The 24,443-nt window shown below is 43.4% G+C and overlaps 2 protein-coding genes across 3 annotated transcripts; both read right to left on the bottom strand.

Moving 5' to 3' along the window:
• Positions 1–520: 520 nt before the first annotated feature.
• On the bottom strand, positions 521–11,564 carry gap43 (growth associated protein 43). 2 transcript variants are annotated; one of them, XM_083696435.1, is made up of 4 exons: positions 11,301–11,564; positions 5,622–5,690; positions 3,909–4,545; positions 521–1,632 (listed from the first exon to the last, which is right to left on the bottom strand). In XM_083696435.1, the coding sequence occupies exons 3-4, from the start codon at positions 4,423–4,425 to the stop codon at positions 1,550–1,552; spliced, it is 600 nt and encodes a 199-aa protein (XP_083552561.1). In that variant the 5' UTR covers positions 4,426–4,545; positions 5,622–5,690; positions 11,301–11,564; the 3' UTR covers positions 521–1,549. The 2 variants fall into 2 exon arrangements, with proteins under 2 accessions (XP_083552561.1, XP_083552562.1); XM_083696436.1 differs by having other exon boundaries at positions 5,632–5,690.
• Positions 11,565–13,379: 1,815 nt separating this feature from the next.
• On the bottom strand, positions 13,380–23,350 carry mpzl3 (myelin protein zero-like 3). Its single transcript, XM_083695701.1, has 6 exons — positions 23,160–23,350; positions 18,332–18,498; positions 15,736–15,949; positions 14,957–15,116; positions 14,418–14,490; positions 13,380–14,259 (listed from the first exon to the last, which is right to left on the bottom strand). Exons 1-6 carry the CDS (start codon positions 23,338–23,340, stop codon positions 14,185–14,187), a joined length of 870 nt encoding a protein of 289 aa, XP_083551827.1. The 5' UTR covers positions 23,341–23,350; the 3' UTR covers positions 13,380–14,184.
• Between the last annotated feature and the right edge of the window lie 1,093 nt (positions 23,351–24,443).

Here is a 24,443-nt window from a genome sequence, read left to right as displayed (position 1 = left end):
TTTTGTGGACCTGGTTACAATAAGTAACTAATCAGAAACATGAAGTAACTCAAACTTACAAGTACAGTTCTGGACTAGAAAAAATCCAACTTACAATAATGACTCTGGAACTTAAATAATTAAGTTGGTTTTACACTAAAACGTATATCATACATAAAACTCAGTCTTGTTGGTAATAGTTAAAAGGCTGATGCAAGTAGTTACAGTGTATGTTAACTATTCCCTTGATAAAAACAACCAAACAACTAGAGTTTTGTGTGTCAAACTGTTAGTGCCGATGAAAAAACTATCTTGAAGTAACTGTTTCTACCATCAGGTAAGCTTTTTATTGGGAAGCCCTGTATCTATCTTACCAAGCTCTAACCTGCATTCTAGTGTCTCTCCACTAGGTGGCACTTTGTTATTGATCGACACAGCGTTGGTGTGTAAGAGACTCGTCCTACTCAGGATAAGTATCAAACAGCATCGCTATTAAAACATTTAGTTTGGCGATAAAATATTCCACAACGTATGATGGTAGTTGGCACATTGCTTTATTTTGAAAACAGACATTGAAACCATTTTTTTTTCTTTTTCACAATTTAACTCCTTAGATTGAAACTGGACATTGCACTCACTGGAACATAGGAAAAGTTATTTTTTTGTTTTGTTTTGTTTGATTTTCTTTTTTTAACATCAGTGCAAGAGTAAATCCAATTCATATCAAACTCTTAGAACAACACCTAGGACATCAAAAAGAAGCCACGTTTTTCTTTGTATCTGTGACTGCGAAAAGTTCTTCTTCTCAGTGGAAGAGTTCCCATGCAATTTGTTAGATGGTTCATGCTAATCTGTTAATTTAGAGGGGGAAGTTTTGGATCCCCCCTTTAAATTAAGTGAAACGTTTTTTTTATTTAAGGCCCTCATAAACCCATTAAAAGGCCTTGTTAAATGCTTTACACATCATTGTCATGCTATGTTCAGGGTGCCAAAAGGATTATGCCATGTTTGGCAAAGCACCAGGCGTATGGACCTGCTCTGTCACGCTTAATAACATGTGAATTTGCTTATTATTTTTGTTGTAAAGCATCTATTTAGGTCTTATAAAAGGTGTATGAAGGTTTCATTAAGCCTTAAAAGTTATATTTTGTTTGAGATGGGACCAAATTGGGAAATCTGAGGTTAATGTAGATGTTAATGTCATAGTATGTTTTCATAAATTGTTTTCCTTCAAGTGATATGAAAATCACCTCAGGTTGACTTGTATACGTGAGGAAGAGGAAGGATCAGATTTATTTAACGTATGTAAACCAAGCTTGATGAACTCAAGCAGAAGATGACAAAACTTCATCCAACTACTGATTCACTCACATAGACACAGAACATATTCACCAAATCAAACCACTTGTAGCTTGAGCCAAAAAACATCATGTTGGAAACTCCCCCGACATAAGAAAGAATCATTGCCACACAAAAAAATGACAAACAAATAAAAACTGACTGTCTTCACATTGAGTAGGCGAAGAGCAACCTTTAGATTCATATCTTAATCATATTTAATTTATCTATGTTAAACTTTCTCTTGGTCGTCCTTGCCCTCCTCCTGCTCAGCCTCTGCAGGAGTCTCAGCTGGTTTAGACTCTTCTGCAGCATCTGAAATAAGGAGGGAGGGGGGGGAAGGGAGGGGAGAGAGTGGGGGGGGGAGGAGGGAGAGGGAGGAGGGAGAGAGGGGAGAGGGTGGGGGAAGAGGGAGGGAGCGAGGGAGTGTGGGGAGATTGGGGGGAGAGGGGAGAGAGAGAGAGAACATTAGCATTTTCTCACGTGAAGATTTTGTTCTGAGGTCAGTTCTACTGAAACAAATAACATTCCAGCTACTTTTTACCTGCTTTTATTTTTATTTTTATGAAATATCCAAAGGGTATGTAAAAAGTTGTGAGGATGGAGTTCTATTTATAATCAGCGGACAGTGTGACATATAAAGAGTTAGCTGTAGACTCCTGAGCATCCCAGAGGCTTTAGCTGTCTGTACACTGCAACCGAGACTGCCCCTCTCCCTCATCTTTACACTGCACCAGGGGAGGCTGGTGGAGGTAGAAATCGTGGCAAGGGGGCTCACTGTAATGCATGGTACGGAATAGGGAATGGTATGAAACACACACCTCCACCAGCCTCGCCTGTGTCAGCTGTACACCTTAGATGTACTGTGAATGATCACAACATGATGGAATGAATGGTGTCAAAAGACACCTGCTAGGTGGGATTCTCAAAGATGGAGACTTAAAAACTGTCATAGGTGTACCGTAACAAGGTTGCTCTTATTGGAACAGCAAAATACACACAACAATATCCATGCAGTCAATAACATGGAGGCAATAGCACTTAAGTCAAATTTGTATGGGTTTTCAGAATGAGTCACGACTGCATTCTCTTGGGAAGAGTCATCAGCGGGTGACATCACTGGATGTGCTCATCCACTGGGATATGTAGTCTCTGACTTGTGAAGGATGAGTCATCCAAAGCCACTTAGCATTCTACAGGAGATTCAATTGGCGCGTTTCAGGTAAAGGGTGTGGTAGGGAGCTGGCCGTGCAATTCTTGTTAAAATGGTTATACTTCCCCTAGAGATAATGACTAATATGTTTATATATAGCCGGTTTTGCAATTTTAATGTCGCAGTCAATTTTGAACGCTTTGATTGTTGTTAGTATCGGTCTAGTTTGTGTCAATCTCAACAGTGGTGTCATGATTATTGATTTATGGAAGACGATCATACAGCAACTGAATTTCAGATGAGCAACACAACAAGTGCTATTCTTGTCTCGCAAACCTTTGTATGCAGGTTTATAAACCACTGCCACATGCATGAAGCCTTTTTGCATTGTATTTAACTCTGTCCATAGTCTATGATACTAGCCACCAGGGGAGGCTGGTGGAGGCAGAAATCGGAGGACGGGCTCATTGGATGCACGTTTGTTTGATACCATTCCTCATTCCGTTCCATGCATTACAATGAGCCTGTCCTCCGTTTTCTACCTCCACCAGCCTCCACTGCTAGGCACATATCTTATATCAGAGGCAGTCAACGATTGTTCTCTTTGCCTACATGGTTTACTTTACCTTTTAGTTCTATTTTCTGTTGTGAATTCATTCACCAGTTGTGAAATTATAACCATGTCAAGTCATCAATCAATTATGGGATGGCGGTTTCCCCGGACACAGATTCAGCCAAGTCCTCGACTCCAGCAGATCGCTTCTTCAAGGGATCAATGGAGAATCTCCACTGAAAGTAACGTTGCGTCCAGGCCTTGGTTTAAAGCAGCCCTCTACGTGAGGGAGAAAGCAAAACACCTGGCAGCTACACAAGTAGCCAATATAGGTGTAACTATGACAACCTGACGACAGAGCAGGTCTCCGTGACCTACTTTTCTCAGACCTGTCTCACACTCCGTGGTAGAGGACTCACCACACGCCATTAGGTAGGGCTACCTCACATAATGCTGTCTGGGAGGTCTTGGACTTGAGCCCAATGGAGCTTTTTTTCTGTTAGCAGAACAATATTGATTCAACATCTATTTCCATCAAAATCTAACAAGATCTTTGACGAGAGCATCTTTTTCTTTGCGGAATTACACTCATTTTTGAATATTAAATTTCCAGCTACACTTAAGGGAAGATCGGCTACAGGTATGTGTTGTACTTCAGGGAAGGCTGGTGGAGGTGGACATCAGAGGACAGGCTTGTGGTAATGCATGGCATGGAATGAGGAATGGTATCAAACACACGTGTGTTACCATTCCCCATTTCGTGCATTACAACGAGCCCGTCCTCCGATGTCCACCTCCACCAGCCTCCCCTGATGGACCACACACCACACAAGCTCATCTAGAGATGAGGCTGTCACTCAGACAGAGGCCTTGGCTCTACTCTACCTTGTGTTTGGTTAGGCTCCTCCTTGTCAGCTGTCTCTGTGTCACTAGCAGCAGGCACGTCGGCTTGTTTAGGCTCCTCCCCCTGTTCGCCACTCTCCTCCCCGCTCTTCTCCGCCCCATCTGTAGCGGGGGACTCTGTGCTGCTCTCCACCTCTTTGGGCTTCTCCTTGGCTTCGCTGGCCTCCGCCTTGGCCTCCTCTTTGGGGGGTTCAGAGGGAGCAGGGGCAGGGGTGGTGGTGGTGGGAGAGGGGGCGGCCGCAGCCACAGGCGAGGTGGCAGCCGCTACAGGGGAGGTGGCTGCAGGGGCAGGGGAGTTTGCTGGCTTGTCTGAGCCGGGGCTCTTCGCTTGGCTTGTCTTCTCCTCTTTCTGCTCAGCGGGGGCCTCTCCAGCTTGCTCGGTCGCTGCAGGGGCCACCTCCTCCTCCTCCTTCTTCTCCTTCTTCTCCTCCTCCTCTCCTCCCTCCTCTGGGACTGCAGCCGGACTGTCGTCCTTCTCCTCCTCCTCGCCGTCTTTCATTTTTTTCCGGGTTATGTGTCCACGGAAGCTGGCCTGGATTTTGGTGGCCGCCTTGTGGGCTTTGTCCTCTGGTTTGTTCCCATCTTGCTCGATTTTCTGGTCCTCCTCGTTCTTCTCAACCTGGGACAGTGGCACACAACAGAGAGTTTCAAGAAAAGTGACGAGTGCTAGAAAAATCCATCAAAGGGCTATAAAGCTATTGTTGGTGTTGAGGTTTTCAATGATGAATGATGCCTAGCTATGCAATTGTTTTGCTATGCAGAGTCAGAGTCTAGTATCTCTAAGGCCTGGTGTCGTATCTTTAAGACATGAATGGGAGATCTAGTATCTCTAAGGCCTGGTGTCGTATCGTTAAGTCATGAATGGGAGATCTAGTATCTCTAAGGCCTGGTGTCGTATCGTTAAGTCATGAATGGGAGATCTAGTATCTCTAAGGCCTGGTGTCGTATCTTTAAGACATGAATGGGAGATCTAGTATCTCTAAGGCCTGGTGTCGTATCTTTAAGTCATGAATGGGAGATCTAGTATCTCTAAGGCCTGGTGTCGTATCGTTAAGTCATGAATGGGAGATCTAGTATCTCTAAGGCCTGGTGTCGTATCGTTAAGTCATGAATGGGAGATCTAGTATCTCTAAGGCCTGGTGTCGTATCGTTAAGTCATGAATGGGAGATCTAGTATCTCTAAGGCCTGGTGTCGTATCGTATAGGAGAAAGGTGTAGTAAAGTGGTTTCAGGTGGTCCCATACTCAGGCCCCCCACTAAATAGTGAATGACCGTCACTCTTGTGGGTTGTGTCATTATAATACTGTATCAACATCCAGTCAATATCTGTACCTATCACAGGAAATGAACAGGAAGCATTTTACTGTGATGAAAAGAAATTGGCTTTCAAATACAGCCCAAGATGGCCCTCATTTGCAAACAGATAGGCACCCGCCATGCCCACCCCAAACCCCAGGCTACTAGTAGAATTAAGGAACATTTGGAAAATGGAGGTAGAAACGTGAGTGGAGTCAGAGAAAAGGTATAAGCAGAAGGTGAGAACGGGGTCAGGTTTTGAGCAGGGTTGTTCAGGTTTGGGGAGTACGAGGCGGATGAGTTTAGGAAAAGATCAGGATTAAGTTTAGGAATAGGTTAGGTTTAGGTTTAGGTTTAGGATAGGTGTCAAGACTTGAATAGAGGGCCAAGATAGATTACCTTTGATTACCTGGATCCAAAGTTGAAGCTGTCCATCAAATAGGGGGCGGTATTATGACTCTTATAAATCTAACAAAAAGGAAATTAAATGAAATAAGGAAATAAACAATGATGCTGAAATAACCAAATGCAAATTAATAACAAAAACAAATGAATACATTTTACATAGTTGACTCTACAAATCATGTCATACTGTACACGCTCACACAGAAACATTATAGTTAATAAAAAAGAAAGGTCAAAGCACAAAGAAGAAGCCATACTGTATGGCACCAAAGCACATCAATGACAGTGGAGATAAAAACAAGGAAATATGGTGATGTAAGGGAGTGTTACAACGCTCTCTGTCTTTCACACTGTTGCAGTGAGGTGTTGTCATTGGACCGCCGATTCTTATTTTTAAAATGAATGAAAAACAGTTTTTGCATTGTAAACCAGACAGTGTGTGTGTGTGTGTGTGTGTGTGTGTGTGTGTGTGTGTGTGTGTGTGTGTGTGTGTGTGTGTGTGTGTGTGTGTGTGTGTGTGTCTGTTGAAGCTCAAATGTCTCCACATTATACAGTGTATGGATACATTTCCTTGCATGACATAATACAATTTGCTATTTTGACTTTAATACGTTAATGTGTCGATGTGTTATTACAGTAATTATAGCATAATTGATTATTTATCAGTTATCCCATTATCAGAGCGGCATTCGTAGCTCCATCTTTGCCAGCGATCGCTTCTCAACACGCACGGCCGCACTCCACCAAACCGTCAAACGTTACCTTGACAACCAGAGTGCTAACTCATCACTCGATATACCCCTGTCCCCCCCGTCTGTTGGTTTAGGCTATGAGAGGCGATATGTCACCGTGATTGACATTGCACCTAACCCTTCGGGGAACGGGCCAATAGGAACCCATAAATCAGGCTGACTAATCAGCGCAGCAGAGAGGGGCCGAGTGGTCCGTCAGGGCGGGGTCTGGGTCAAGGTCAGTATGCACGCGCGCGCGCGTGTGTGTGTGTGTGTGCGTGTGCGTGTGTGACACATTTTAGGAGAGAGAAGAGGTCTAAACCAACACCTGCTTCTAGCAATAAATAATAATTTAAAAAAAACAGAATAAAGCATTTATGAAGCGATAATTTATTGTCCTGGTCCGCAGTTTCTGTATGTGGCTTAGACAACTCTTATGACTGGTCATGTTGCCTATGGCATGGCAATGACAGCCACTGGATTAAGACATCTGGACCTGGACCGGGTTAAAAGAGATCTGGGCTAATAATTATAAATATAAATACTGATAATGATTTATCAAAGTGGAATGATATAGCCAGTCAGGTAGTAGAATGATATAGCCAGTGAGGTAGTGGAAAGATATAGCCAGTGAGGTAGTGGAATGATATAGCCAGCGAGGTAGTGGAATGATATAGCCAGCGAGGTAGTGGAATGATATAGCCAGCGAGGTAGTGGAATGATATAGCCAGTGAGGTAGTAGAATGATATAGCCAGTGAGGTAGTGGAATGATATAGCCAGTGAGGTAGTAGAGTGATATAGCCAGTGAGGTAGTAGAATGATATAGCCAGTGAGGTAGTAGAATGATATAGCCAGTGAGGTAGTAGAATGATATAGCCAGTGAGGTAGTAGAGTGATATAGCCAGTGAGGTAGTAGAATGATATAGCCAGTGAGGTAGTAGAATGATATAGCCAGTGAGGTAGTAGAGTGATATAGCCAGTGAGGTAGTAGAATGATATAGCCAGTGAGGTAGTAGAGTGATATAGCCAGTGAGGTAGTAGAGTGATATAGCCAGTGAGGTAGTAGAATGATATAGCCAGTGAGGTAGTAGAATGTGACATAGGCTATTAGAGAAGGAGCTGAATAGTGACAGTCTGGCATGAGCTTCACAGTCACAGCCTTGATAAAAATGCAAGTCTCCAATGAATTATTGGCTGTTTATTATGCGTGATCTCATGGGCACTTATTGTTCAATTGCAAAATGTTGGCCTTAGCACTTAGCTAGTCAAATAGAATTACTTACTGCAAGGCATGAGTCATAAGACAAATGTGTGGGTATGTTTGGGAATATGGCGAGGGATGATGATATCACTTTTGGGATGATATCATTTTTGGAATTAGGAGATGGGGGAATAAAGATGTGATTTTTTTTGGGGGGGGGGGGTGATTTTCTTTTTTACAATCACAATCTAACGACAATCTTCATCTTTTGTGTTGCCAGTGTGAAGCCAATAATGCTGGCTCTGCCATCTGCCACAACAGCCATGTTGTAAGACTGTCACCGTAGAATCATGAGTCAGAGCATGCAACATGTATGCCACAGCAAAATAATCACAACCAAGACATGTCTGTTTGCTAGTTCGACATAGTATACTGTGCATCATGAAATATAGATACATTAGTTCTAAAGGGATTTCTTAAAAAAGAATATATATATATGTATATATATATATATATATATATATATATATATATAACCGCCAAATCATTTAAGATCATAAGATAATCAAATGACAAATACATTCGGTATAAGGATTGACATCCAAACCCTCTGAGCCCGTTGTACCTGTTTTATTGATTTATCTTTTGTAATATTTTTTATTACAAGATTGAGACATCTGTGGATTCCTTTGCAAGAGACAGCTGAGCAGCACTCTGGGCGTGACACACAGTGTACAATTCCCTCCATTCATAAAAACCAACATCCCCAAAAACTGTTATCAGTACAATATCTCCCTCACTGAGACTGCATAAACATATTATAATAATAATAATTCTTATTATTATTAATAAACAATACAATGACCCTTAAAGAGAATGTAATCTAATAGACAAATGCCTGTAGTGAATGTCCACCTCCAGTCCCTGTTGTTGGCTGGGCATCCCTGTGTGAACCACACCCCAGCCTGCCGTGGGTTGACAGAGGGATGTGTAACAGCAGCAGCACCCTCCCCCGCGTCACACCACACCACACCGCTGCCCTCCCCCCATTAGAGACTTGTTCACAGGAGGGGGGTGGGGGTGGGGGGGCACAGACACGGAGGGGGAAGACAGGGACACGGGAGGAGGGGCGCGGGGGGGGGGGGGCACATGCCTGGGTATGTTTCCTCTCTTTTATTCAGATTCTCTCCCTCCTAGCTGCTTTAGCACTGAAGTGACGAATGCACTGTAGTCAAGAGAGAAACAGAGAAACACTGATTTTTCTAATGTATCTAAGATGTGGTGGAAGTGAAGAATGATGCTTCTGGCCCTTGTCGAAAGCCAACCGACTGTTACTATCTGTATCCATCTGTTTGATTTATCCGATGTGTGTGAATATATAATAACAGATAATAATATCTCTCAGAGGGTCAACCAGACACATATCTCTCTTTATAACCCCTTACATGTGTGTGTCTGTCTGTGTGTGTGTGTGTGTGTGTGTGTGTGTGTGTGTGTGTGTGTGTGTGTGTGTGTGTGTGTGTGTGTGTGTGTGTGTGATTATTGTAGTGGATAGCACCATCTCTCAGACAGAATGACAGACTAGGGAGAGCAGAGTAGAGTAGAGCTGCAGTCTGCAGCTGAATCACCCCCCATTCTCCCTGAGCTGAGCTGAGCTGCAACCCACTCACACAGTGAACGCTCAGCACCACACCCTTTCATCCAGCATCTCTCTCTCTCTCTCTCTCTCTCTCTCTCTCCCCCCCCCCCTCTTCTCTCTCTCTCTCTCTCACTCTCTCCCCCTCTCTCTCTCTTCCTGCAGGAGAGGAGAGGAGAGGGGGGCTCAGGTGGGAAGGGACAGCCACAGCCCCTGCTTCCCTGCCTGCCAGCGTCCCTGCCCGCTCCAAGTCTCCCTATTCCCCTGACAGTGAATTGATGAGCACGGTTGAACCGTTGTTTTCGATGGACGTATAATAGGTGTTTTGCCGGGGCTAATATACAAGCCATATGCCTGCGTTCATTACAACCGCCGACCCCTCCTGTAATTCAATTTGCCTACTCCCTCCCTTGAACAAAGGCTTTCACTACGCCTCCTCTGACAGGGTGTTGGTGCTCAGTGTCTGCACGCCGGCAGAGATAGCCACTGCTTCTCTCAGGGTGTATCAGGCTCAGTGCTGTTTTAACAGCCAACCCAGAGACAGCTCTCTCTCTCTCACTCTCCCTCTCTCTCTCTCTCTCTGTCTCTCTCTAATTTATTTACAGTACATGCTCTCTGTTCATCCACCCCCCCCCCCCCCCAAAAAAAAATGACATCAGTCATCCAGCACCCCTCCATTCCTCAAAAGAGGAGGTGTGACATGCTCCCTTGTGGGTGATCAATGTGAGGCAGAGACAGAAGGAAGCCGTGTGTGTGTGTGTGTGTGCGTGCATGCTTGCATGTGTGTGTGTGCCTGTGTGTGTGTGTGTGTGTGTGTGTGTGTGTGTGTGTGTGTGTGTGTGTGTGTGGAGAGAGAGACAGGCAGGGCTTTAATGCAGTAGAAAAGCTCTGTGTGAGAAGAGACCGGAGAGCCTCACCCACTTCAGTGTTTCAGTGTGCCTTGCTGCCTAGCATGCCTAGCCTAGCCTGCATGCCTTGGTTTCAATGACTCATCCAGCCTGGCATTTAAGCAGCTATCAGGTGTTGCAGCATGGAATCCAATGAGCAGATAGAAAAATCATCATTACACTGAATAACTGGGGCTGTAGATCAAACTGTAGCATTTTGTAGCTTCTCCTCTGCCACCATCCCCAGGCTGATGGCTGCCTAAAACAGGGTATTCTGTCACACGCCTCATAGACCCACACCCGAGGTCGCCCAACACCTATGTTCCCAGAGAGAGAGGCTCATTGATGTGGAAACAGGTCATTATTGCTATATTGACATGGACACAAAAACAGGTGTGCTGTCCACGTCCTAGTGCCCTGCATGCTGATAATGTTACACTTTTAACCTGAGAAGCTAATGCGATAATCCCTTTAAGGCCCTTTAATATATTCCTAGTGTAGTTCCCGGGAGGCTACATCCATGCTATTGCCAGAGGAGTCCTGTCTGTCCTTACCCCACCCTTTTTTTCCTGAGGAAAAACTTGCATCGTTATTACCTCCTGTTAGAAATATACACATAAATATGATTTTCAGGGAGCAATTAGAGCGTCAATTAAGAGCGGCCTTAAAATTGTATTAGGCAGTGTCTTCCTAGTAGATATATAGTAAGATAATGCCTCTCAGCAGCTCTATACAGTGGGGAGCCATTCAAGTCTAGATGTATGCACTGATTAACAGTACAAACCCATCAAGGGCTATCACAGCACAAGCCAGCAAACAGGTACAAGTGGTACATCAATTGGCTTTCTAAAGTAGAGGCTTTTTAAAGTAGTGGATCGATTGCTGAAAAGCCTCTCCTCGGTCATCATGTTACAGTCTCCTCTGTCAGATATGACAATGTGAGGTTTGAAAGCATGGTGGCGGGCTACGCTCATTCATACTTAATTACATTAACAAGGCGTGTCAGTTTTTTCATGATGGTTTTCACTGGGAAAGGAAGAGCCACAGGGAACCGCAAAGTCTAGGAAATCAAACCGGCACGTTTCTTCTAACCTTTTCGCAAACCCCTTTCATCTAAATTAGTCCAGCAATTACTCAGAAAAGTTTACAATTTTAGCAGTTACGTTTTTTTTTTTTGAAGAATGCTAAGATAAGAATAAAGGAATTTAAGCAGTTACCGGTTTTGTTCTTCTTATGCAGCACAGCATCGTTGTAGTATCCTTTCCCTTCTTTTCCCCTTCGTTCGTTCCTTTTTTTTCCACTCCTTTCACTTCTCTCACTCCCTCTCTCTCTCTCTCTCTCTCTCTCTCTCTCTCTCTCTCTCTCTCTCTCGATCGCTCTTGCACACGCTCGCAGGCTGTATCAACAGCTGAACCGCCTAATGCTTTTACTCATCACAATTTGCACACACACTCACAGTCTGCCTGCTTTCGCCTCTCTCTCTGACTCCCTGCCTAACAATGACTACAAGCCCAGCCTTTAAACCCCTCCCCTCCCTCCCTCCCCTCCCCTCCCCTCCCCTCCCTTCCCCTCACAACGACACCCTCCTTCTCTCTGTGACGAACCCGGTGCACCCCCCACTCTCTCCCTCCTCCTCCCTTCTCCTGCTCCTTCTTGTCCTCTCCTTCCTCCCCCTCTACAGGAGAGCGGTTTGCAGGCGTGAGCTACAACCCCACCCTACATTGCTCCCAGTGTGATGATTGAATACATCCAATCTGTCCACAGACAATTCCTATTCCATGGCTTTTCCTTTTTTTTCTCCCCCCTCCACCCATCCATCCAACCATAAACTGGGCGGTGGCCCCCATTGAATAGCTTGTATCTTAAATAGGGGTATTTTCCTGATTAAATCCTATCAGTCACTGCTTGTGGTTTGAGATCAATAAAATAAGATCAGTCTAAATTACCCTAGTGTGCCAATTCCCTGTTCTGGCAAGCAGGCAGGCAGGCAGGCAGGAAGGCAGACACATACACACACACACACACACACACACACACACTGCTGCCAGAGAGGGAGGATGAACACGTCGGTTTCTCCTCAGTGTTCTGTTCACATGGAAACACCAACAGATAGATAGACTCTCAGTGCTGTGGAGGAGGAGGAGGTGGAGGTGGAGGAGGTGGAGGAGGAGATGGAGGCCAGGGTGGGGTGTGGCTGTCTATCTCCTTTCTCCCTGCCCACATTTGCGCAGAATCCGCTGTGATGACCAGGCACAATACGCACACACACACATTATGGTGAGAGACCCCCCACCCCCCACTGACCACAGAGAGAGCAGATGCCAGACACACAATGAAGACAGAATCCAGGGAGACTGTGTGTGTGTTTGTGTGTGTGTGTGTCATAGAAACAGTATTCCACCCACTAGAGAATGTTGACTTGAATTGGAACAATCTCCATTCTATTCATTCTAATTCTACGCTCTTCTTGTTGTGTGCTAGGATTATTCCACATTTCCTTCTCACAGGGAAATCTTTACCGTAAACTATTGAGACGAAGCCCATCCACCACTGTGGCCTGCCAGCCCAATCTATTATTTGGACAGTAATTTGGTTACGCTCAATATCATAAACCAGCAGTCTCTCTGTTTCATATTAATGGCTGAATCAAATACGACTGTTGCTATGGTAGTTCAAACGAGGTAGAAATAATATTTTTTTCACTATGTTGTAAATAATGGAGAGGTGAATGAAGACTGGGTCAATGACTAGACGGGAATTTGTAGGCAGAAATAAGAGAAGCTGCTAGTGAATTGAGGGAAACATTTTCCAAGGCAGAGAAATTGTTTCAATAAAACACATCACATGACTGTAGAACAGCATAGCTGTGTGTGTGAGAGAGAGGGGGGGGGGGGGGGGAGGCTGGTGCAGGTAGAAATCATAGAGGACAGCTCATTGGAATGCATGCAATGGAATTAGGAATGGTATTGTAATGCATGGAATGGAATGAGGAATGGTATCAAACTTGTGTTTGATTCCATTCCATGCATTACAATGAGCCCCATCCTCCGATTTCTACCTCCACCAGCCTCCCCTGCTGTGTGAGAGCTATGGAATGATCACTGAATGTCAAATCACAGCGGGGGGGGGGGGAAATCAGAACTCAAGATCATTGCCCAATAACTTGACATCAATGGAAGATAAATGACATGCAGGGATCTCAAGTTAGGATTCCACCCTTAGAATGCTCTCAGAGTTCTCATGTCTAGAGATTTCAATAGAATTGCTGAACTGGAAAAACTAACTAACTCAATTAATGACCGGGGAAAACCAGTATATTTTATTTGGGCATAATTACAATATCATTTTAACATAAATGCTTTAACGTAACAACAAATAACTGTACATCAACAGTCAGACTCCAACATATTATATAAAACAACCAAAGCAGTAATGAGTTCAGTATTTTAGTAAACTCAGAAACCATAAGCCAGTTTGATCCTCTGCTAAGTGTTTCATTACACATTTGTTACATTCAACACTACTTGTCCAAATACTTTCAGCAAAATATTCACGGTAAAATGTTAGTGAGTGGTTATTTTAGTTTTGATGATGTCAAAACTAAAATAATTGTCTAATAAAATATTTAGTTTTGAAAGATTATTATGGGTTAAATGGCAACACCATGATGTCCAGTAGTTTGTTTCCAAACTAAAACAATATTTTGTCAATTTTAATGCCAAAAAATGTTTCCAACAAAACGGCAGACAATAGATGTATATAAACATTTAGAAATGTCTTAAAGTTTTTAATAAGGCATTCAATAACTTAAATCATCCATACTCTACTCCTTCACAAGAAAATCAAAAGTGACAGACCATTAATAAAGAAATAAGAAATCATAGTACAGTGTGCAAGCAGTGAATGTAGGGAGGAGTGACACCGAGTGCGAGTGCAGATACTGAAGTCTGCCGAAAGCAGAGCCTCTCACTCTCTTCTTCCTCCTCCCAAGTCCAGGAACATCGGTGCTTTCAACAGTGCGAGTGTGAATTCCTGTCAACCCCTCCCTTGATAAATCCAGGCAGATCCCCTGCTGTTACATCTCCCCACCAGCAGGGGGCCCTAGCACTGAGACTCGACCATGACCTCATCCTTAGGCTCCTCTTTGTGGATGTAGTAATCTTCATAGTCTGAATCCTAGAGACAAGTCGGTAGGGGGTACAAAAAAGCTCAATATTTAATGGACGCCCATATTGTTAGAGCTAGCCAACATGTAAAATTTAGAGTATGACATAGATCATCCAGACGTGTAGGTATAATTAATTCATGGTTGGAAGTGGCCTACAAGTACATACCAGCATATATAGGTCACAGCAAGTCATGTTTTTCTCCTTCGGGCTGATCTGCTTGAAGCCGTCACGCTCCTCTCTGTCACAAACAACAACACACATTGAACATGGGGTATCCAGCATTTGACTTCAACGACAGGGGTCTCCAACATTGGTCCTGAAGAGCAGCAGAGGCTGGTGGTGGAGGTAGAAATCGGGGGACGGGGCTCATCGTAATGCATGGAACGGAATAAAGAACCTCATTCCGTACTGTGCGTTACAATGAGCTCCGTCCTCCGATTTCTACCACCACTAGCCTCCACTGATGTTCTTCAATGAGAAACAGCACGTAGCCCCTTTAGATACTATAGGCGTACGCTAGCTCATCAGATGGCAAAGCTTGCTTTTACAGCACCCATACAATCCTTCCAGTTCTATGTAGGGAGTAGGGGCATGGGGGTTGTTTCCCGGGCCATTACCAGTCCTTCAACCTGTATGTCTATTAGTCCCTGGAGACCCAGAGCTGTGGGGGAGCAAATTCATTTTGGGGGAGTAAATCCACTGACCTGTCCGTGACCTCTATGGGGGAGCGGTAGGACTGGGCTTGGCTCCTCCCCTCCTTCAGGGTGCAAAACATCCTGCCCATCAGGGCCAGGGAGATGACCGCAGAGGGCAGGAGGACCAAGGCGAAGAGTACCGCTACGTCAGAGAAGCGTACCGCGACCACTGTGGAAGTGAAGAGTAGGTGAATAAGTGTACATAGGTGCGTATGTACACACACATGCACATACTGTACACACACACACTCACGCACACACGTCAGCCTAACCCTATTCCTTTCAAGCGATCTCATTCCCTGATCGCTACCAATTAAACTTGGTCATTACATCCATAAGGACGCTTTTAGAAAGCTTGAATGTTACATACTGGACCTTTAAGTCGCTCTTTGCACAAAAAAGTATAGTTCTTCGATAAAAAATATTTTATATACTATCTAAGATTTATTCTCAGTGTTTTTAAAGCATTTACGTGTACAAGGCAACAGCCAGCATTGTCACAAGCTGACAACTCTTAAACAGCCTCATGAAATATAACCTCAACCACACTAATACTAGGTTTTATTGGCCAATGAATGGTAAATCTCTCTAACATCACAGTTCTAACAACACCATGCTCTCCGCGTCATTACTCTGAGGTCAAATACAGGTGACCCCTGAGACCCCCTGCCAACCACTGAACTCTGCATTCATATAAATACTGCACTACTTTTGACCAGTTCCACATGACACATTATTCCCTACGTACGTGTGTGTGTGTGTGTGTGTGTGTGTGTGTGTACACTCACCTTTGGGTGTGACGGTGAGGACAGACTGGGAGGTAGGGGAGCCGTGGACGTCGGGGGGGTTCCTGACGGAGCAGGTGTATGTACCGTTGTCAGTCAGGGTGGCGTTGAGCAGCTGGATGGATGCCTCGCCCCGGGCGGGGCTCCCCACCCAATTCACACGCCCCTTAAACTGCCCGTCTGTCGGTGGGAATGCCAGGGAGGAGAAGTGGAAGAACTAGGGAGGGAAAAGAAGAGAGAGAGAAGAGGGTGAGGAGGAGGAGTGGAAGAAGCTGGGGAAAATAGAGGAAGGGCTGGGAAGATGGAGGGAGGGCGTAAAGACATGAGAGGTGTGAAGGGGCTTGTGTTTGGGTTTTGAAAAGGAGTCAAAATAAAGTTGAGGCCAATATTGTGGAATATTATCCCTATACTCATACCGTCCACTCACTCACATCAGACACATTACCCTAGCTCTGGGTGGCTGATCAGGTCCACTTACCTCAAGACAGGTTAGCTTAATCCCAAACTCTTTGTTGTAGCACTAAGACCATTGAGTCCAATTGTGTCCCATTGTAGGCAATGGACAAAATATAATTTTAGTGCTACTCTAGAAGGCTTTCGAGGGCAATTATGGGTGCAGGCTCTCAGTCCAACCAAGCACTTGACATGACATGAAGTAAGTGAACAGCGGTTTGAGTAGAACAATAGGCGGCTTTCCACAGCGGGGATTACGCTGCGAGTGCCAGTTTGTGCCAAGTCTAACTGCTTTCCTACAGTCCCTACCGGGCTTCAACGGTGCCTGTTCAGTGCTTAAAACTCTGGATTTTAGCCTCCTTTGAATAGCGCTTTTTACAAATAGAACCGCCCTGAACTGCTTAAACTGTGTACGTTTAAGAACCTGTTGGGAAGCCAAAGGACTTGAAATGTTTTGCTTGCGTCTCCAAGTTCGAATTACGAACTGCAGAATGTAAACAAACTATACTTGCCTAAGGGGAGGGACTAGAAAGCCCAGACGTGGAAATTCAAACGGCCTCGAGCGTCTAATGGCTAAAGCACGTCATGATGCACATCAATGACATGCTCATGTTTGATGCAGGTCATTGACATGCTCATGTTTGATGCAGGTCATTGACATGCTCATGTTTGATGCAGGTCATTGATTGACTGATGTTGACCACTAAATGTTATTCAGAGAATTTCAAAATCAGCAGATCTCTGCAGGTCAGCCATCGCTATCTGCTCCGGTTGATATTTGATTAAATCGTTGGATATTCAATCCAGAAAATTAATTCCAATCAAGATATTGATAATTATGCAGGCATCTGAAGCAGCCCACCGATTCATGGTTCACAAGCGTTTGGCTGGTAAATTATATTTTTCATTGAGTTCCCCTTTGATATACGATTATGGCAATAAAATAAATGAAATGGCTGAATCTGCTAATGAAATTGGATGGAGAGAAAAATCCGACATGAGAAATCCTCTAGGCCAAGATCCCTCTACTGGCTATGGAGAGAAAAATAATACACAGTTCTACACATTTTACTGCTACCAACCTTCACACAGAACAAACATGTTTAAGTCAACAGAGAGCTATACTGTAGCTATAAAACGGTAGACACACCTCAGATAAAACACTTGTGTTTGTGACATAATAGCAAGCTAACACACACACACACACCATCCACACACACACACACACGCCACCCACTCACACGCCATCCACACACACACACGCCACCCACACACACACACACACACGCATGTCTTGCTACAACATCCTAATCCTAATGACTAAACCAACAACAACAACTCTAGCTTATCAGGCGAGAGCCGCAAGACATTAGCATCACTTAACTGGGAGTGTTCCTATAGGATATGATATTACTGTGACCACAGACTGTATAGCTCTTTGCTGAGCAAATGGGATTAAACTCTTACGTGGTTGGCTGTTTTGAAGTACTGTCCAGCAGATTGGGCCTGGAGTCATTACGGGTGGTGGGAGACCCTAAGTGAACTTACGACTCAAAGATGAACACATTTACCACCCAGGAAGAGGGAGGGACCAGGCCCTAATTGCCTGGGGTTTCTTCAGGTCATTTCCCCAGGGGATAGGGGCTCCGGTAGGGGATGTAGTGGTCAAACAAAAGCTTGGTGGGTAAACCTCTTGGTGCCAGTGTGGAAATGAAGGGATGGGGGTTTTCTCACATCAACTTAAAGGCTGAAGCTAACTATGCTATGGGTAGCTTGATGTCCAGACCAGGGTACAGTTATGGAACTGTTGGAGCGCTTGGTCAAGCTTTGAGTTGTGACTATTTTTTGGGACTATTCCATTTGCTCCATCGTACCAGGCAAACTAGATCACGTATAGCTAAAGCATTCGAAAAGTACTTGTTGACATGTTTGACTTCAGTGTGTGTCATAGATCAGTAGAGGCTGGTGGAGGTAGAAATCGGAGGACATACTCATTGTAATGCATGGATTGGAATGAGGAATGGTGTCAAACAAGAATGGTATGAAACACGGTTCCTCATTCTGTTCCATGCATTACAATGAGCCCACCCTTCGATTTCTACTTCCACCTGCCTCACCTGGTATAGAGCCATGAACCAGTACTCACTGTCTGTGGAGGACCACCACTCTGCGGTCTGTAGGCCCAGTCCACTGACATCTTGCTTGTAGCTCTGCTGGTGGAGGAGAAGATGCATGACAGGGTGACGGCATCGCCCTTTACAGCATGGACCTCGGCTGGGGAGCTCACTTGTATAGCAGAGGCTGGACCCAGCACTGAGGGAGGGAGGGAAAGAAGGAGAGAGGGAGGAAGACGCCGCGAGGGAGGGGGATAGAAAGAGGGTGAGTGAGGGAGAGGGAGAGAGGGAAGGAGGAGAGGGGGAGAGAGGGAGGGGGATAGAAAGAGGGAGAGAGGTGGAATGAAGAGGGAAAACAGACCGGAGGGAGGAGGGAGAGATAACATGGGAGTCAACCGATTTGGCAGCACAAATGGACAAACGACGGGTAACAGTGTATAGAAGAGGAACAGTAGAAGTAACATTATGCCCTAGTTCACTCTTGTTTCAATATTATCTCTTCACTGACATTACAGGGGTTTGGAATTTGTCATAGCCAAAACAAAACAGCCACAAGTTTTCAAACAAACAGTGAATCCAAATACCAACCATGTGATGTTAGAGGTACAATATCAGGTTAAAGCCTTCTTGTTTGATCTGGGTAATTCCACTGTAACAGAATGATGCTGGGAGTCAAAGTTTCTCTTTCAAGCGTATGCCAAACAAAATCCTTTGATAGGAAAGTTTAAGAAACCATACAACTCTATGCCCGATGACTACTTCTAACAATTCCAAATGAAAAAAAAACCCATTTACTTTAAGAACTGTGCCAGACTTTTTCAAACTCAACTCAACCCCACTCTTTTTGCATATTTGAGCAGATATGAGTTTTGGGCAAAAGTGGTTACATAAAAAAAACAGGGAGATGTAGGGTTATTCTGTTACCAAACCTTTAAACTGCACAGTTCTCAATGTTTTTTTTATGTTCACTTGGAATTGTTAAAAGTAGTCCTTGTGCGTAGAGTGGGATTTTGTTTGGCATACACTTGGATGTGAAAAATCGAGTCCCAGAGTCATTCTGCTACCATGGAATTGCCCTTGACGAGAAGTCAAAGCCTTTGCTTATCTCTATTCTTATGATGGAAGATGGTTAAGAAATGTATTTCTGATTTTATTTCCCAAACACAGACTCTTATGGGTCTTTTTACATGGAACTGCCCATTTTCAAGAAGTACGATGCCCTCCATTAGTATTGGAAACATCATTTAGTGTTCCTTTAGCTATATGCTCCAACAGTTTGGATTTGAAATCAAACAGTTACTAGGGGGTCAGATTCTCAGCTTTAATTCATTGTTTTCAGATTGGGTTCACCATTTAGAAAGTACAACATTTTTTAAACATACTCCTCCTATTTCAGGGCTCCAAAAGTATTGGGGAGGGGGGGAAATCATATAAATGTCAAAATAAAATTTGTATTTAGTCAACAATCCTTTGCATGCAATAACTGCCTGAAGTCTGTGACCCATTGACCCCATTGTACACATTGACCCCATTGTATATTATCTGGTGCTCTGATGCTCTGCCAGGCCTGTGCTGCAGCCATCTTTACTTGTTGTGTTTTGGTCTTTTGCCTAAAATCTTATCATTAGGAAAACAAATGCATGTTGGATTTAAATCTGAAGACTGACTTGGCCAGTCAAGACCTTTCCACTTTTTGGCCCTGAAAAACTCCCTTGTTGCCATGGCAGTATGTTTGGGGTCATGTCTTACTGTATGATGAAGCTCCATCCAATGAATTTGGAGGCATTCGCTTGTACTCAAGCAGACACAAGGTTTCTGTGCACTCCAGAATACATTCTGCTGCACCCCCTCCACCATGTTTCACAGATGAGGTGGTATGCTGTAAATCCTGGGCAGATCCTTTATTTCCAAACTTTCCTCTTGCAATCACTCTGGTACATGATAATATTTTGTCTTATCTGTCCACAATACAATTTTCCAGACCTGTGCAGGCTTTTTTTATTTTTTTTTAAACTGTAACCTGACCACCCTTTTGATAACTAGTGGTTTGCACCTTGCAGTGAAGCCTCTGTAGTTCGGCTGATGACGTATTCTGCAAATGATAGTCTTTGACACATTCACGCCTACCTCTTAGAGAGTGTTCCTGATCTGTGGGACAGTTGTTTTGGGGTTTTTCGTAATTATAGTGAGCATTCTTCAGTCATCCACTGTAGAAGTCTTCCTTGGCCTACCAGTTTGTGATCGCTGAGCTCACCAGTGCTTTCTTTCTTTTTTTAATGATGTTACAAACTGTTGATTTTGGTAACATCTACATTTTTGGCTATGTTTCTGATAGATTTTTCTGATATTGCTGCCTCATAATGGCTTCCTTGACTTTCGTTGTAGTCTCTTTGGTCCTCATGTTGACAGACACTAAAAGCAGACTCCAAAGGCAAATGCAAAGCCTAAAATCAATCACCTGACTAACCAGAAACACCTGTCAAGCCAATTTTCCAATACTTTTGGTGCCCTAAAATAGGGGGATAAAAGGAAAACATTGAATTAAAGCTGAGAATCTCTACTTTAACCTCCTAGTAATTGTTTTATTTCAAATTCAACCTGTTCGAGTATAGAGCTTAAAGAAGACAAAATGCTTCCTCTTTCCAATACTTATGGAGGGCACTGTACATACAATATAGTAAACTGTACATACAATATAGTAAACTGTACATACAATATAGTAAACTGTAAAGCTATCCTTATATTTACAGCCTCACTTTCACCCCCTCAATAATAGTAGTGTCATCAGACACACTATTTGCATGTTATTTGTATACAAAATAGATATAGGCCTACTATGTAAACCATGTTTCTTTATGGACAGGACTAAAGTGAAGGGAACTGGATTTACAAATGATTTCCATAACAAATTGTGTACATACCCTTCCACCTAGACTTTGATTGCTGCTAGGTTAGGGTTTTCTTTTTAATCTTTTTTTCTTTATGCACTTTGAGATTATTCTCGTATAATGGAAAGCGCTTTAGAAAATGAAATAAATAATTATTATCCTGCTTTGGCAGATAACTAACCCTATGCCTTAACAACAACCCTCAACCTAATCCGAATCAATGGCTGCATGTCTACTGATCCTCAAACTATCAGCCACCTATGTAGAGGCCTATCCACCTCTGTAGAGGCCTATCCACCTATGTAGAGGCCTATCCAAATGAAGTGGGAACCACTGTTGTATTCTTCTTTATACCATGAGCTTACATTTGCTTCAGTTATTATAATAATAAAATATTATTATATATACATATTTCAGCTAATTAACATAACATGTTTGTTATACATTACACTGTAGCCTATTTTCCATGTGAACTGAAGCCCACACAGCATACTGTAGTGCACATCAGGGGAGGCTGGTGGAGGTAGAAATCAGAGGACAGGCTCACTGTAATGCATGGAATGGAATCAACAAAACACATGAGTTTGATAACATTCCTCATTACATTCTATTCTACATCCACCAGATCTACCATCATAGGGTATGGTGCATGAATGCAGACTTGAACAGAAAGCAAAAACCTAACGATTATTTTTGCCTTAGAGCAGTACATGTTCTCTCTCTCTTTCTCACACACACACACACACACACACACACACACACACACACACACAGTTTCTACAGACAAGTGAAGGACACATTCAAAGCAGAGCTTCTTCAAACTGCTTCTCTCTAGGAAAATGCAACAGTATTGGGAATATGTGTCTGTACTGCATTGTCTTAGATCAACATATTGCCGTAGGCAACTAACTAACAACCAACGTTGGATAAACCAATCTGGAGATTCTTTCAGCTTCAGATAATAAAGCTGTGACCAAATACTTCTGATCTTGACACAATAATTGTAATCAAAGTACTAAATGGTTAAGATAAGAGCAGTGTTATCCAATGGAGCAACACGAGATGGCTGTATCATGGAGAACATGAAGAAACCAATCCCATCAATAGAAGGTAGCAATCAAGTAGAAAACTCTCTCGAGCTGAAAAATCTTTGGAGCGTATGCTTGATAGATGTTGACGTGTTTTAATAGTTGATGGGAAAGTTGGCAGCCCACTGAAGCCATTGGCATATCGCAGCAATCTACAGGCAATGTCTCTCTCCGTCAAACCAGTAAAAATCTGGATATTCAAAATGATGCCAAAACCAAATAGGGGAGTCGGGTAAAAAAAAAAAAAAAAAAAAAAAAGGAGCGCCAGCGATTGTTGATTCACTATCGTTTAGTTTTTACTATTAAATAGTTATGTTCTCAGTTATGGATTCTAATTACTCCTTGGCACTGTACACGATAACGCAAAGGGAGTGAATTTGAAGAAAAAAATAAAAAAATAACAGTCCATGCAATTCAATGGCATATTTCTCATGAATATTACATGACATTAATAGAACACATTCCTCTGCCAGGGACCCTGCAGTATATGCAGGGCCTCAGGCGTTATTTGGTTTGTTGCCTGTGAATATGAGCATGTCTGAGTCGTAACCAACAATTGCCTGTGTATATGTAGGCCTACAGATTGATACACAGAGTAATCAAACATGGTGGCGTGTAATTAGTTTTGTTTCGATAACTGAGCAGGTAAAGGTGTACGGCGTCATGTAAAATTACGTGATACATTTCAAACATAGGCCTGTTGTACACATTATAAATAAATTACATCTGCGACAACAAGAATGTTTTGGGTTTCTGAATAACATAGGCTACTGTCGCCAGTACATCGAGGTACTAATCAGATATGTCTTAATTATTGGTCGGAAGAGAAATGTGTTTCTGAATCATCTGACTTTGACGACACAAAACAGTGTCTCGATACTCACCATAACAAACCATAAAACACAGCAACACGACTTTGTTCAAACGTAAGCTCCTGCGTTGTTGTCGACCCATTTTAGTATAATGAGAAGTTTGAAATCGTGAGGACAAATAGTTCGAGTTACACTTTCCGTTTTGGGAACTCGTCGTCCATGTTTTCGACTGGCAGACTGCGCTGTGTTTCATGCCCTATGTACCTGACAAACAGGTGTTTCAGGAAGTGTTGTTGACGACGCTGGTTTTTACAAATCCCCACCCCGTTTTTGTTCTTTCATTGAGCACTAGCTAGTTTGTATTCACTGCTGTCAAGAATGAGGAGGTGTCGAGCCTTCAGCTATCTCAGCTGAAATAGTATCGTACAAAATGTTAATCAACAGTATTATATCCTTTGTTCTCACTGTACAAGCAGGCCTGCAGGAGTTTCACATTGGCGGTGGGCTTATTAGTCACTTTTGCATCTTCTTATAATACCCATCATCTAGGGACCATTGGAAGTGGTGGTAAAATAATTAACATGAGGAATTCTGCATTCGACGTCCACATAACAAAAATTATAATAATCTACACAAAATGTATAATAATAATCTCGGATTCATTTATCACCTGCTGTGACCTTTTGAGTCTAATCTTCTACTTGTTGTAAGTGGCTTACTTGTTCTAAGTCGCTTTGGATAAAGGCATCTGCTAAAGGTCTAAAATTTAAATTTACCTCTCAAGCATGCCTCCCTGTAGTCAGTCTGATGTTATGGATGTTGTGTGTACCCCTGTGGGAGTGGGCAGCCATTTCTAGAGTTATTACACGACCCACTGTCCCAAAGCACTAGTCTTTTAGTTACATAATTGCCCTTAATGAGTGGAGATATTTATTTTTGTAGGTCTGCCACAGTTTAGTTTACCATCGTGCATGCTTTATCTCCGACCTACGTTTGAGAGCTCTTTGAAGTTATTTACGTCTTTATTTATTCAATTATGATTGTATTACGTCTGTAGTGAACCGCCATCTCTCCTGGGAGCATTTCATACTCTGACAAGAGAGTTACATCACATAATGAGATTCCCTTGCAGACCAGGTCTCAGGGAGGGATGTCCTCTTTGTAGCCAACATAGAGGATGCTGGGGTAGCACTTACCTGAGAGCATTCACAAACACAGCGCTGCTTTGTCGTAGTGTGTGGTGTGTCTGAATAGGGAGGTTTGTTTGTTACTGTAGTGTGTATTACAGCTCTACCTTCCCACTGTGAATGAATGGTCCCTCACTTATCTCTGACCCCCATGGCGGCTTCGGTCAAC

The sequence above is a fragment of the Argentina silus genome (genome assembly GCF_951799395.1).
Source record: "Argentina silus genome assembly, chromosome: X".
Classification (NCBI taxonomy): domain Eukaryota; kingdom Metazoa; phylum Chordata; class Actinopteri; order Argentiniformes; family Argentinidae; genus Argentina; species Argentina silus.
The sequence above is the reverse complement of the archived record's forward strand: the minus strand, read 5'-3'. Positions and strand labels throughout refer to the sequence as shown.

Coding starts and splice junctions, on each gene's coding strand:
- gap43 (XM_083696435.1), bottom strand. CDS start 4,425: ATGAAAGACGGCGAGGAGGAGGAGAAGGACGACAGTCCGGCTGCAGTC. Junction 1,633..3,908: donor GGAGCCTAACCAAACACAAG/GTAGAGTAGAGC, acceptor TCCTTATTTCAG/ATGCTGCAGAAGAGTCTAAA.
- mpzl3 (XM_083695701.1), bottom strand. CDS start 23,340: ATGAAACACAGCGCAGTCTGCCAGTCGAAAACATGGACGACGAGTTCC. Junction 15,950..18,331: donor GTGGTGGTCCTCCACAGACA/GTGAGTACTGGT, acceptor TTCCCTCCCTAG/TTCTTCCACTTCTCCTCCCT. Junction 14,491..14,956: donor CCCATAGAGGTCACGGACAG/GTCAGTGGATTT, acceptor TGTTTGTGACAG/AGAGGAGCGTGACGGCTTCA.